Raw genomic sequence first — 14,466 nt, 5'->3', positions numbered from 1 at the left:
TTGAGCATGTGAAACTTTATACTGAAAGCGCTAATGTTTAGAAGACTTCATCGTTTGTGCACCTTTTTCAATATCTTAAATAAGAGAATGTGAAAACAATTTTTTATTTCTAACCACACATACGCCACCACACTCACAATCTTCCACACACACACGAACACATTCTTACACCCACCACCTCATCCATATACATACATGTATCCAATTACATATTTCATTGAGTTATTTTCGAAAGCCTCTCTATTTATATTTATATTTCAAAACATAATTGGTTCACTACAACCACGTGTCTGTCTGAAGTCGAATGGACATCTAATGAAGTACCCGATTGAATAATGCGAACATTTTTTTTGCACATCTTCTCCACCAGGTGAATATATATTTGTTTCCTTGTTGTTAACTTTGGGGAGGAGAGGTCAATATGCAGTTGCCCCCTATAGTCATTTCTCAGGTTTTTCTTTCACGCCATTACCTGAATTCTACTCTTCCTTATTGAAGGCTTACTTATCACTGACCTAACTATTGTCACATATCACATGCATATGAACTTTGAATTACGTGCGCACGGTAGAAAATTTTGTACCGGATATGAACTGGAAAACGAGGAGAGGACATGAGAATAGGGAACACTAGCAGGTGCGTGGTAACCATGGCCGGTTAACAAACGTAAATACGGGAATAACATCAACGAAAACCGCAGCTTTCGTAGAGTGCCTTACCCGTTAGAGGTTTATGCATGTTTTGTTGAATTCATGAGTAACTTTAACTATTTTATGTGCGGTAAACAGACGTAAACAATGTCATTACTAGTTCTGTTTATATAGAGTCGCTACTGTACTGTACAGGTGTATACACGTGTTAACAGGTGTGTGTTTGTTATTGTTAGCTAGTAAGGTGGTGGCTGTACATTTTTATGTTCAAGTAGTGATATTGCATAATATTTAACACTATAACAAACCTAACAGTAGTCAAGTAATTACTGTTTATAAGCTGGAATAATTATGAATAGGTATAATGAGTTGCATACAGTGGTTACATCTATTGTGGCTTATAGTATTACACGCAAAACGGATGTTGCTGTAGCGTTGCTAGTAATGACATGTTCTTGTAAGATGTTTACTGCAATGTATTGAGAATAATAGGCCATACGTTTGTGATTAGTGTATGTCAATTATATTGTAGTTTGACTCGATATTGTTGGTGCCGATGTGGTCTCATATTGACGTTTCCGTAGTGTTACGGACCTGTGGCCAATGCTATTGACCGGTGATGTATACCAGGGTCCATGCAGTCCTCCAACTGGGGATGGTTATTTGGTATGATCGTCCAGTCCTCGAGTCTGTTGACGTAGGATTCGTCCTCGGCCAGGGAGGGTTAAGGTTGTGGAGTACCTTGAGTAGCTATAGTAGTTAGGGACTCAGTACACTGAAAGTGGAATTCAGCCTGCTAGTAGGTGTGTGGACATTTGACCGTCAGTGTGCACCATTGTGGATTACTGCCTACTTGTGATTTGGAGACATTAGTGTTTGTTGTTAGACTGTTGTATAGAAAGTGTGGACCACATCCCATCTTTACAAATGTTATTATTATTTTATTGTGTTCTATCAATGGAGTGAAAGAGTGAGAGATTCTGGTGTTAAGTGACTTAAGACCATTTTATATCATTGTAAATAAATACATGTATACTAAAAACAGTTGACAGTGATATGTTATCTAAATTAAGCAAAACAAGTCTTCCCGTTACAATGTTGTATACTGTAAATTGAGTCAATCTCAAACACAGTTTTATTTCAATCACAGCAATGGGAAAGCTATTTTTATGGACATATAGAAAATGGATGTACACAAAGTTTTCCTCAACACTTTGTCTATAAAGTCATGCTACACACATCATTATATCATATGTTATACAGAGAGAATTTGAAGTGTCACATAGGTAAATGTTGAAACTTGTGACTTTCGATACATTTACCTGTACGAATAATGATATATTTGTCAAGTACAATAACGAGACTCATGCTTTACATATTGAGTCTTACAGATAAAGTTTTATTTTCAATCACAGTTACGGGCATGTTATTTTTAAAGCCCCAATATACGTAACATTCACCAAAAATTTAATGTAGAATCACACATAATTATTGATATATTCTCTAAGATATAGTTAGAATTAAGTTATTCAAACAATAGTTACCATGACTTTGTGCATAAAGTATTGATATATGAGCAGTTGAAACTCGCTATTTGTAAACACACCTCCATTTTAAACAGCCTCCATCGAAATTACGATTGTTGCCGAACCACGTCGGAAAGTTCATGACCTGATCTCGCGAGAGTTGAGGTTTCTACTTGTAGAGGACGCATGTTTGCGAAGTCTTGTCGTAGACTTGAAGTATTCCTGTGATAAACATTCAGTTTTTGGGAAATTATTAGAAGGAATAATTAGTTTAGAAACGATACGACGTACAATTATAATGTAAAAATTCAGAACTGGCCTGATGTATGATTGGAAAAAAAGGAAGCGACTGGTGAACGTCTGTACTGTGTCTGCCATGTTTACACACGCGGAATATGCGCATGTGCAATGTCATCGCTACGAGCGGTAATGTATGAATTATTGTGGGTCCCACATAGTTAAATTGAAAACAGTCAGTTTTATTTTCTTAATTCATGGAAAGTATTTGTTTTGATACATATATTACGGGGAAAATAAGATAAAGTTTGTTTTTTTATAGTGATTTTTTCGTATATTGGGGCTTTAATGACGTAAAGAGAAAGGAGGATAAAGTCAGGATACATATAACATAAATTAAAGCGTATGTAAATCAATACAAACATTTAACAAGTATCAAGATAGTGCGATATATAACACAAACGTTAAATTCCCTGCTACAATCATCATTAGAAAGAACACTAAACAAAATTTGTCAATCAGTCTGCCGAAGTCTTTCATAAGAATATCTCCTACGTTTTTGTCTTTATTCAAATCTCTGTGATTTTCGGGTAACACGGGAGGAAGCGAATCGGTGGTACTTACAGTATCAGCAGATTTGTTGTCGAGTGCCACCTGGTGGTCATCTTCTTTTTGTCTTCTTCGTCTTCCACAAAGGAAAAAAATGAGATATACGGCTTTGATTAATCGCTGAAGGCAACCGTAAAGAATCTCATTTTCGTCTTCCGCCAAATGGAATCTAAGTCCAATTACAGTGAAGAAGAGAATAAGTGCACTGTAGGTGACATTACAGATAAGGTACCGGGTGAAGATCGACACTGGATTTGTGACAGGGAGTTTCTCTGATATCAACGTCATGTACACAGAAAACGAGAGAAACATGGTGACGGAGAAGGACACTCTCTCCCCGGACTGTGGGGGTAGAAGGAATACTGTTATATTGAGCAAGCACAGGAGGACAACTGGTGCCAGTAGATTAAAGATAACAAATTCCGGTTTTCTTTTGAACTCAATTCCGAATACCAGCCGGCTGTAATCTCTTGTATCGTCATTATAGCTGTAGAAATTAGTAGCCTCCCATTGGGAAACCACTATTAATTTAGAAACATCGGTCAGAATGAATGGTATTAAGGCAATCTCATGAATTAGATAATCAGGTGTATAAATTATTATGGTGCAATTATGGCGATCAAACGGATATAAACGCATGTCAGGTTGACAAATTGTGCTCGTCCTTATCGCTACCGCAAAGAAATGGTTGCCTTTAGGAGTACAACGAATGGTTCCGTGTTCGTATTCCTTCCTGATATCAGTACTTCCAGTCGGGTTATCGAAAGCAAGTACCGGAATCCATATATTTGCACTGTTAAGAATGATGTAAGATGTATTGTATAAAGATTGATCCCATTTCATCATTTCATTGACCCACGCAGTTGTAAATCTGGAGCTTGTTACGAACTCTCCTGTGACCTCATTGAAGGCATTTATGCTGTGTAGTTCCCAGAAAACAGATATCACTACTTGTCTTCCTTGATTATGTATGGGGCGAAAATCTTTGCTGTAGTTTTGTAGCAATAAATGCTGTAACTCGGTAACAGATTCATAGGAGATGTCAACAACATGACTCTTTTTCTCGTCACAATTTACATGAAAGCACATAAAACAGGCAAATATGAACAGAAAGGTCCACGCATTCATAGTGTGATGCCTACGTTCGTTGTTGTTTGTCACCATTGCTGACACGTCTCTATTACTCACTCGATGGATAACTTCAAAATAACGGATTATGTGCACATACAGTGTATTTGATTTTTGACAATTTTTTTGTAAATGATAAAGAGGGCGCTTTTAAGCTCTACCACGCAGAACAAATATCAATAATGCCATTCAACAAACTATATCTATAAGGAAATATCGTTAATGTTGTTGGGTTATTCCGTTCCATTATTGACATCAACTGTTATTGTTATTCTTGAGCAAATCAATAAGCAGTTAACGATTCGATTACCCCGTGTTAACATGGGTATCGACACGGGATTGTATTTACATAGTCTGATTAAAAACAAAGAAGTCGTCAATGTAAATTTTATACTATCTTTACTTTATCTGACATCCAGGCAGCCAGAAAATGATTGTTAAACAGTATTTCATTTAAAGTTACAGATTTTTTTGTGGGTGTCGTTGTTAAATTAATCTTATCACTGAGTTAAATAATAATAATAATAAAAAAAAAAAACCCAGAAAAGACAAAAGAAAGAAAACGGAAAAATATCAACACATAATTATAATCCAAATTCAATAGATCTAGGGCAAAATTTGAACAAAAGAAAGATTTAGGATTTTGTCCGGCAATTGAAGATTTCATGGATGGATAACGTGATAATTAGAACAGACTCTTGAATATCGAATCTACTGCGATATGTTAACACGATAGGATGAGGATGAAGGTGTGTTGCACTCCAGAGAAGGAAAATTCACAATAGGGAAAGTAAAATGATCACACTTATACAACTTATTGGAAAGTTGTTCATACTGGTTTGATTGTCGGAAAAGAACGAGATAAGCGGCTGATGTAGTAGAGCTGTTCTTTTCCTTGAATTCTATTTCTGTTGGGGTTTATACGATTAATTGCGTCAATATATTTCTTGTTATCTGAACTATGCCAATATATCCGAAATAGTTATTTAAAAACTTTATATGGCCTTTGTGACTTGTTTTAATAAGATCATTTTTCTTATTTCGTCCTATTTAGATATATTGTTTTGCAGGAAATGCACTTCAGTATAGTTATCTGTCTAAAAAAGAAAGCTCTTAAGAAGAGAACGAAGGCATTCTTCCAGTTTTCTTAGCATTGGTATGGTGGTGTGCAGAGTGGAAACATCAAATGTTTTTGTATAAGAGTATGTTTTACAAAAGAGTTTTGAAGATCGGTCAAAAGCCTTGTCGAGTTCTTAGTATTGACAAAGGTTTGGTTGAGGAGCTAGACGAGCCAGCATTAAAACGTCGTTTATATAGATTCTTGTGAAATGTAGGAATCCAATTATACGGGAGAGGTCCTTATCCTTATCATCTTATCATTAATAGGTAATCTAAATAATTTTAGTACCAAAGTATGCTGAACAAGTATTTTTTCTTTGGAAAAATAGCATACTGTATAGACGAGATATCCTCCGTTATCAAACAATCCTTGTTCTTTTTTGTATGCAGGAAATGAAATAATGTTTGCAGACAAGGATCAAGTTATTGGACCCCTAAACAACAGTCACAATAACGTACTTGTCATGTAAATCTTGAAATATGGGTTTAACATCAGAATCGAGGAAAGCTGACAAGTGTTTTGTTTCTATTTTAGATTTCAAGCAGCTGAGCCTTTTCAAAATGGATTTAACCCACCCAGAAAGTGAATCTCGTTTCGCCCAATCTTTGGCATATTTTGAACGGAAACCATGAGTATCTTGAAAATCTATTCCAATCAACGGGCAGGGCTTTGCGATACTTAAGCTGTCGTAGCTGAACAGTTTGAATTAAGCTTTATTCACCAGATACTTTGTGCCTAGTAGGACCATAGTTATAAGTAGAAGTAGAATACGACCGAGCTGACAAAGGAGTACTTCTTAGGTCATCTACATTCAGTTCTTGCAGCATTCATTTGTAGTTGAAAAGTTTGGATGTAAATGGTTTGGGGTTACTGTAGGAAATCACAGGGGTATTTCTGCTGAAAGTATGGAGAAATGTTAGCTAAAACAGACTTCTGATGTAAAATAGCGCTGCTGTTAAAAGCATTCATTCCCTTATATGCAAATTCAACTTTTACATTTAAGAGCATTGCTTCGTGACTTTTTATGGCTTGTGTCAGATCTGATTAACGTAGTTTACTGTTATATTTGTTCACGTATATCCTTAAAGCTACAATCTGAGTATGAAGCGCATGAAAACTATATAACAAGCCAGTGTAATCTAATGGACAGGTGGGTGTCGGATGTAAAATGGATTAATGATTGTTTAATGCCGGTAGAAATCATACGCAAATGACTGCAGTGTGTTTGTAAACTTTCTAATTAGTGAACTTTTAATAAGATGTGCTCGTTATGAACATAGCATTGTGTGTTCGGCGGAGGCACGATAAACTTTAATTGGTGTCAGGACAAACGATTTACGCACGTGTTGATAATTTAATGATTCCATATATGACGGTTTAAATTAGATTTCATTCTAAATCAGTATAAAGTGTCTCATGTTTTGTTTGAGATGTTAAAAAAGAACGACATTGAAGCCCAAACTAGGCAAATAAGTTCAAACCAGTGCATTTTTTGAAAATTGGACCATGGAATCACTCTTTGCTATTGTGCGCCAGGTGTCTCACAGACTCTTTCAGTAACAGAAAACGGCCAAATTCTCATTATATTTCAGTATCTTAATTTGCGTGTTTCTAAACTGAAGTTTTCAAGTAGACCACGTCATTGTGTTGTTTCAGAGTATATATGTGTATGTTAATGCATATCTTATCTGATAGCATATTAGGAAGTTCAACAGTAAAATATAGATGAAGATTGTGTGATCCTTACTGAAATTTAAAGGAAGAAATCATGGATCCTAGACGACGGTTAAGTAAGCACAATGACAATGTGTTAACACTTTCGTTCCTCAAGCACAGGGTACGTAAGCAAAAGTTGTATAGCGTTTCGATACAAGTCACGTCTTAAACATGAAGTAGGTAACATCGACAGTTCCATTTCAAATCCTTTTAAGCAAGGTTGAGGTATGGGATAATGCAGTAGGGAAAGTCCGTGATGTATTCGTAAACACAGGTCGCCAAGATGGGATATCTGTAAATGGTTTATCTGATATATGTGGCCCCGAATAAGGCAATATTTTTTCACATCCCATTTTGCATTACTTACTATAAATATATGAATGAGAGGTAGCGATATCGAATATAACCTTGGCAATGTAATGAAGGTGTTTTACAGACTAGGATGAAAAGGAAATGTATAATTATATTGAAATATCCAATATGTTAGTAATAAGATGTAATCAATAACTCGCCATCCTGTATAGATTTATATCAAAGCGACAACATTAGTGTAATGGCGATACTTACAATGTCACTGATTATACATATCAGAGACAGGAAACACATTTGAGGTTCACAAATCAATCAGTATTATGTTCAGCACTTAACGAATCATAATATGTACAATATAGTTTACTTCTATAAGGATTTATGAATGAATGAATGAATGAATGAATGTATGAATGAATGGTATTTGTTGTGCTGTTTCCGGACAGGATTCAAATATAACCCCATTTCCATTAGTGAAATATTAACCCTAAATTATATGTAAACATTTAACCAAAATGCATTTGATGTAATAGATCGTTGAAAAGACATTGTCTACTTTATTTGGTGTATTTCCTGTACACAGACAGTGATGGTTCATTGTCGGATGTCATAAACGAGGTTACCAGTATTAGTATGTCTGTCTATTAACGAACATAAACGGAATTTTCTCAGCTGCTTCAATTGTGCCAATCAGCGCTTAATCTGAACCATTGACCATGTACTGGGCACAAAAAGTTTGGAGGCTCTTTTTAAAGGTTAATTTATTTGTATCGAAAGGCAAAATCTTTTGGAATAAGCAATATAAGAATGAAGTCAAGCAAAAAGAAAACGGTTTTTCCCCACTTTGAATACATTGCATTGAATCGTATGATTACATAAAATGTTCAAATCCTTCTAAAACAAATATAAAATCTCGATGGCGCTGAAAATTCAAAATGTTCCAGTTGGTTGCTTAACATGCCCCATGCATGCTCGATCAGGTTAAGGTTGGGTGAAAGACTAGGTACTTGAAGGTACTTTTTCAAAAGTGAATCTCTATGTGGTCTAGAACTGTCGTCCATCAGCACAATCTCAGGGCCGACACCATGCGCAAAGGCTCTTACCATTGAATGAAGTACTTCATTCCGGTATCGTAAACCTGTGAGCCTCCAGTCACGTACAAGTCAGTCCGACAATAAAAACCCCCTCTAAACATTACCAAGCCCCAACCGAAACGGTCATGTTCAGTGACGCATCAGTCAACATACCTCTAACTCAAACCCACGCCAAACACGCCTCCTGTCATGTTGAAATCTGGACTCATCCTTTAAAATGATAGGTGTCGTTGACGTAGCCGCCAATTCACAAAGGCAGCTGCCCAATGCTTCCAAGCTATGGTATGTGTGAGTCATACCACGGGTCTGTGAACACGTAATCCAGAACGGTGAAATCTATTCCTCAGTGTTTCTTCAGAAGGTCTTCTTCCTGTTGCTTGACAAAAGTCGCTATTCAACCTTTAGGAACTTGCAAAACCGATTTCTGATAATACGTAATTAGATAACGATCCTGAAGGGCTTTCCTATTCCATTCGAGTTCTATCGGTGACGTTTCTGGTCATCTGAAAGCGATTTCATGATCAAGAAATGACACTGTGACCACATTGAAGTGTGCAGCTACAGACAGTTATGATTGTCCTGCATACAGTATTCTAATTGCTCGGGCAGTCTCTGAAGCTGTCACGTGACGTCTTCTTGTAACAAATTTTACGGCCTTGCCGCACATTTCTTGAAAGTTGTGCGGTCATACCTGAAAGTTATTGTGCATACATTGGTGATAAAACAGTTGTCAAGGATCCTCAACTTTATTAATCTAAATGGCAGAATAATCACTTATATTTGTGATCTTTACCATTTTGTGTTCATCATACAGATAATGAACTCTCCTTGCCGACTAACAATACTGACAAACACATTATCGTAATGATAAGCAGCATTTCCATCTACCTGAGTATTTTGTCATCATTCTTTTTGTCTTTAGAATGTCATTTGCCATATCAAACACTTTCGGAAATTCAGTAATTTGACGTTTGAATCATCTGATGTCAATTTTTATAATCATCTTCTTCAGAACTATAGCAATCTTCTCCGTCCAAATAGATATCAAACTAACCCAATTTTCGTATCTATTGAATGAAACGTTTTTTTCATTAATGCTTTCAGAACATATATGGAAATATGGCAACCCCATCATATTTTACTATTACATAGATTGATCAGTTTATGCGCTGCAATGTGTTCGCTAACAAAGTCTTTTATGTGACGTTTGACTGAACAAGTGTGAAATCAATTGCTTACGCTAAACAACGCAATCAGAAATACCACAATGAAGATAGAGTTTTGGACGGTAAAGTTCGAGGTGCTGCTAATGAAAATACTAGCTTGTTCCTTTTACAGTGATAACCTGCCTTTAGAATGATCTTTCAATGAGGTCATCATAACGAGCCTTCGACACCGATTGTCTTGCTCTGGGAAGCGCGTGTCAATATTTATAAATATAGGTTGTTTCTCTCGTTTTCTGTATACATGACGTTGATATTAGAGAAACTCCCTGTCACAAATCCAGTGTCAATCTTTACCCAGGACCTCATCTGTTATGTTGTGTATAATGCATTTATTGTCTTCTCTATTATAGTTAGACAGAAATTTCATATGGCAGAGAATGAAGAGCGAATCCCTATGTGGAATTCACAAAAATCGTTTATCAATGAAACAGCAGAAATCGGGTGATTTTAAGGTTTGATTTTAAGGTTGAGGACAGATCCATTAACTACGGTAACGCAAAGTGAGTAAGGTGGGCCGATGGACAGAGTGTTGCTATTGTCCTTCCTTGTACTTCTGATGACTGCAATTGTAAGCTGTGCTTATTATGTCACATCATTTCCAAAATACATTTAACAACGGTTAGCCTGGTATTGCTGTTCATCCAATACAAATACGATGAATACATTCAATGCTGTGTATATTACACCATCTTATCAAGACACTTCACTACGGTTAACCTGGTACTGCTATTCATCTCCAATATGTCACTTCTTCTGATAAAAAAAATGTCTTAAACACTACCTGCTTACATTACCACGATATCACAACATTCTGTTGTTCATTTAAGGATTGAATCTTGTTTATGTCGATTTAATGGGATGATGAATTGAGTTGGTCTTGAGACAAATTCAACATGAACTGCTTTGCAGTTCATTAAATTTATCTCAAGACCAATTCAATTCATCATCCCATGAAATCGACACAAGCAAGATTCAACCCTTATATTTCAATTCACGCATCTCTTTTGCTATAGCATGGAAACTTTCGTTTCGTTTCTTGTCATCATATCGTTTGACGTGATACAAGCAAATAGTCCGTCATTTGAAGACAGATTATTGTGACAGGTTGAAATATATTTCAGCGTGGTTACTTCATATTCAATGAAACTTAAATAAGAACATTATTTAATATATTTTTTCGACAACTTTAATGAAAATTTAGATAATACTGTGCAACAAAGACAGTATGCATTTTTTTGCGAAATAATAACGTCTAGACGTGGTGCGCCGGCTCGCAAACGAAGCGATGTCGGCCATTGTTTTACAGGCACCGAAGCGGAGAACAAGAAATATCAGGCATCAGTCGCTTCACATTTTTTGAAACGTAAAGTTACGGTTATTAAATGTTGAAGTAGTTTCATTGAGTCTGATTTGGGTAGAAATTGAAATATTTATTGTTGTTCTGGGTTAGTTTCATACACATGATTTAATAAGGCATTTCTATTATACTATTTCACCTCGAACTTTACCAGAGCTTTCACTACACTTCACTTAGTAGCCCATACTCAGCGATCACTATTAGGTATTTATTATGTTACGTAAATACTCTACGTACTATATCTACAATTTGTCTATGGTTTCCAAACAGGATATTTCTCATTCTCAACACACTTTTCCGCATTTCTACCTTGCTTGACGATAGATACATTTCTACATTGCTTGAGAATAAACACATTTCTACCTTGCTTGAAGATACACACCTTTATGCCATGCATAGAGATACACACCTTTTTACTATGCTTGAAGATACACACCTTTCCAGCATGCAAGGAGATAAACGTAAAACCTAAATAATGTCGAGTTAAATGCAAACTTAAGTAATATTTACGTATCATGGGTAAAGAAAAGAGGCATTAACATCGACCTTATAGCATTCGGACAGAATGCAATAAAGTTCCAGTGTTAATTCAAGTACTATCATTAAGAGTTTTTCGTAATAAAGAGTTATCTGCTCTTGGGAGTGTGTATTTGTTGTTTCTGTATTAGTCTACGCGAGAAAATAACATGAATGAATGAAGTAACAATTAACACCTGGTCACACAAGCAGATAACCTCCATTACGAAAAGACGGAATAAGGAGCACACAACTCTGTAATTGACAGTTCCTAATTAAACTAGCTACTAGTTCATATACTAAATTTGTTCTATGTCATTTTTGAAACATCGTGACTGCATAATCCTGGTTAGGAAGCTTTACAGCCCGGCCTTACTTGCTGTTAGAATGCTAACTATATCAGGGGGGATATTTGCATGACAATTGAGTAAATGTGTCAAGCCTTTTTCGTCAAAATACACATTAAATAAATCTTTTCTCACCAGCTTAAATCTTTGGCTTAGGTTTCATTTTGTCCTTTCAAAGGGCTAACCAGGTGAATTTTAAACTACCGAGTGGCTTCTTATACAGTATATTTGACGGCTCTAGGTTGGCTGGATTATCATATCGCGGTATCCGACAGAAACAAATCTTAACAACTTTGTATTTTGAAATTTATTACATGCGACATATTCTTGGTCTTTATGTCCTAAGCTTGAGAGGTGATGACTGAAAATTCACATGCACTTAAACAACAACTTATTTAATGAATAAAAAAAACAAAACGAAAAACAAAACGAAAAACAAACAAACAAAAAAAAAAACAAAAAACAAAAAAACAAAACCAAACAAAAACAACGTAATGTAAGATTTCCGGCAAAAAGATGAGCCGGATAACTGTCAAACTCAGTAGCAATCTGGAAAATATGAAATTAAATGGAGGTAAATGGCACAGCATCTCTTATTTGGAAAACTTACTGAATTGCTATAATGGGGTGGATAAATACCAAAAAATGTTTACAGTTTGATCACTTTTGGAGATCGTGACGACGTTAACATTTTGATTACTGCTGACAACCGTGACGACGTTTACAGTTTTATAACTGTTGACTACCGTGACAACTTTAACAGTTTGATCACTGCTGAAGATCGTGACAACTTTAGCAATTTGATCACTGTTTAAGATAGTGTCGACGTTTACAGTTTGATTACTGTTGACGACCGTGACGACGTTTACAGTTTGATCACTGTTGAAGATCTTGACGACGTTTACAGTTTGATACTGCTGACAACTGTGACGACGTTTACAGTTTGATCACTGTTGACAACCGTGACGACGTTTACAGTTTGATTACTGCTGACGACCGTGACGACGTTTACAGTTTGATCACTGTTGACAACCGTGACGACGTTTACAGTTTGATCATTGCTGACAACCGTGACGACGTTTACAGTTTGATAACTGGCTATTAGCACAGTCAGAGTATCTATTTTCAAAGTTAATATAAATCATTACATACGTAAATGTATATACCTACTTTCAATAATTGTTGGACAATATGGTTACTTTTTATTGAAAGGAATAAACACTGCTTTTAATTATCAAATTCTTGTCATTTGGAAATTCCACTTCGTTGGGTGCAATGGCCAGAGCTACGCTCTGATTGATGAATGTAAGGACTACCCAGAACACAGAACAATACAACAACATCAGTGGAATTAAGATAGGAATGGCTTCACAATCGTTACGCACTGAAGTTTATGAATCAATCATTATTGTGTCCAGCACTTAAAGAATCACCGTTATATGTATATAGAGTTTACCTTTATCAGATCACATGGAAGAATGGCTATGGTCAGTCAATTTTCTGGACAGTTTCAACAAAACTCCATTAGTGAAATATAAATCCTAATTGGTATGTTAACAAATAGCCTACTCTTTATTGATATATCAGTTCGCTTCAAAATGCGCTTTTATTATTCACGTATTATTGTATATAGTCACAGTACAAAATACGGGCGATCGATTATTTGTTGATATACCTATATCACGTTGTCATTCTCCATAATAGCTTTGGCCAATATGAATTAAGATATGATCCACTGGCAATAACAGAGATATTCAGATATTCTATAAAGTAACACCCCCATGACATTCAAACACGTTATCGTGTTGCTGAGCAGAATTCTATTCGGTTGGAGGATATGGATATCAACACTTTATTTCTTCTGAATATCATTTGCCATATCACATCTGGTTTGGAATTCACTGTCCTGACATTTAAATCTGCTAGAGAATTCCACAATCAACTTCTTCAGAACTACAGCAAACATCTCCGTCCTGTTTGGAACCAGTATTACCCAATTTATGTTTCTGTTACATGGACTTTTCATTCTATTAATGCTTTTCATGAAATATCAGGAGATCTTGTGAGCACTTCCACTTTTACTGCGACATGGACTAATGAAATAATGCGATGGAACATGTCAACTTCCAAAGTATTTTATGTGACGTTTGAAAGTGGTCAAGTGTGGAACCCATTCCTTATTCTGAACAACCCATCCGGAAATACCAAGACGAAGACAATTTTTTTGGAAGGCAATGTTCGTGGTGGTTACACAGGACAACATATAATATCTGATACAGTGATGACAAGCACATCCTGTCGACCCGATATGAGTTACTATCCGTTTGATCGTCATAACTGTACTATAAAACTTACATCTCCGGATTATTTAAACGAACTGGTGTTGCTTCCGGTCAGTTTAAGTAATCTGTCTACTATTGAAGATGTCTCACAGTGGAGAGTAAATGGTTTCTATACATGTAATGAAACCTCCTACATAACGAGTACGATCGCTTTTGGAGTTATCTTTCAACGAAAACCGGAGTTCATCATTGTTAACCTTCTGACACCATTGTCCTCCTGTGCTTCATTAACTTAGCAGTATTCCTTCTACCCCCACATTCCGGGGAGAGAGTGTCCTTCTCCGTCACC

The 14,466-nt window shown here is 36.1% G+C and overlaps 1 protein-coding gene across 1 annotated transcript; it reads right to left on the bottom strand.

Moving 5' to 3' along the window:
- Window positions 1-2,848: 2,848 nt before the first annotated feature.
- On the bottom strand, window positions 2,849-4,186 carry LOC132564616 (acetylcholine receptor subunit beta-like). Its single transcript, XM_060229263.1, has one exon. It carries the CDS (start codon window positions 4,184-4,186, stop codon window positions 2,849-2,851), a length of 1,338 nt encoding a protein of 445 aa, XP_060085246.1.
- Window positions 4,187-14,466: the final 10,280 nt, after the last annotated feature.

This window comes from Ylistrum balloti, unplaced genomic scaffold, assembly GCF_031769215.1.
Source record: "Ylistrum balloti isolate Yb309-2 unplaced genomic scaffold, AGI_CSIRO_Ybal_v1 Utg372424, whole genome shotgun sequence".
NCBI classification, from domain to species: domain Eukaryota; kingdom Metazoa; phylum Mollusca; class Bivalvia; order Pectinida; family Pectinidae; genus Ylistrum; species Ylistrum balloti.
This window is presented reverse-complemented; position numbering and strand designations above follow the sequence as displayed.

Coding starts and splice junctions, on each gene's coding strand:
- LOC132564616 (XM_060229263.1), bottom strand. CDS start 4,186: ATGGTGACAAACAACAACGAACGTAGGCATCACACTATGAATGCGTGG.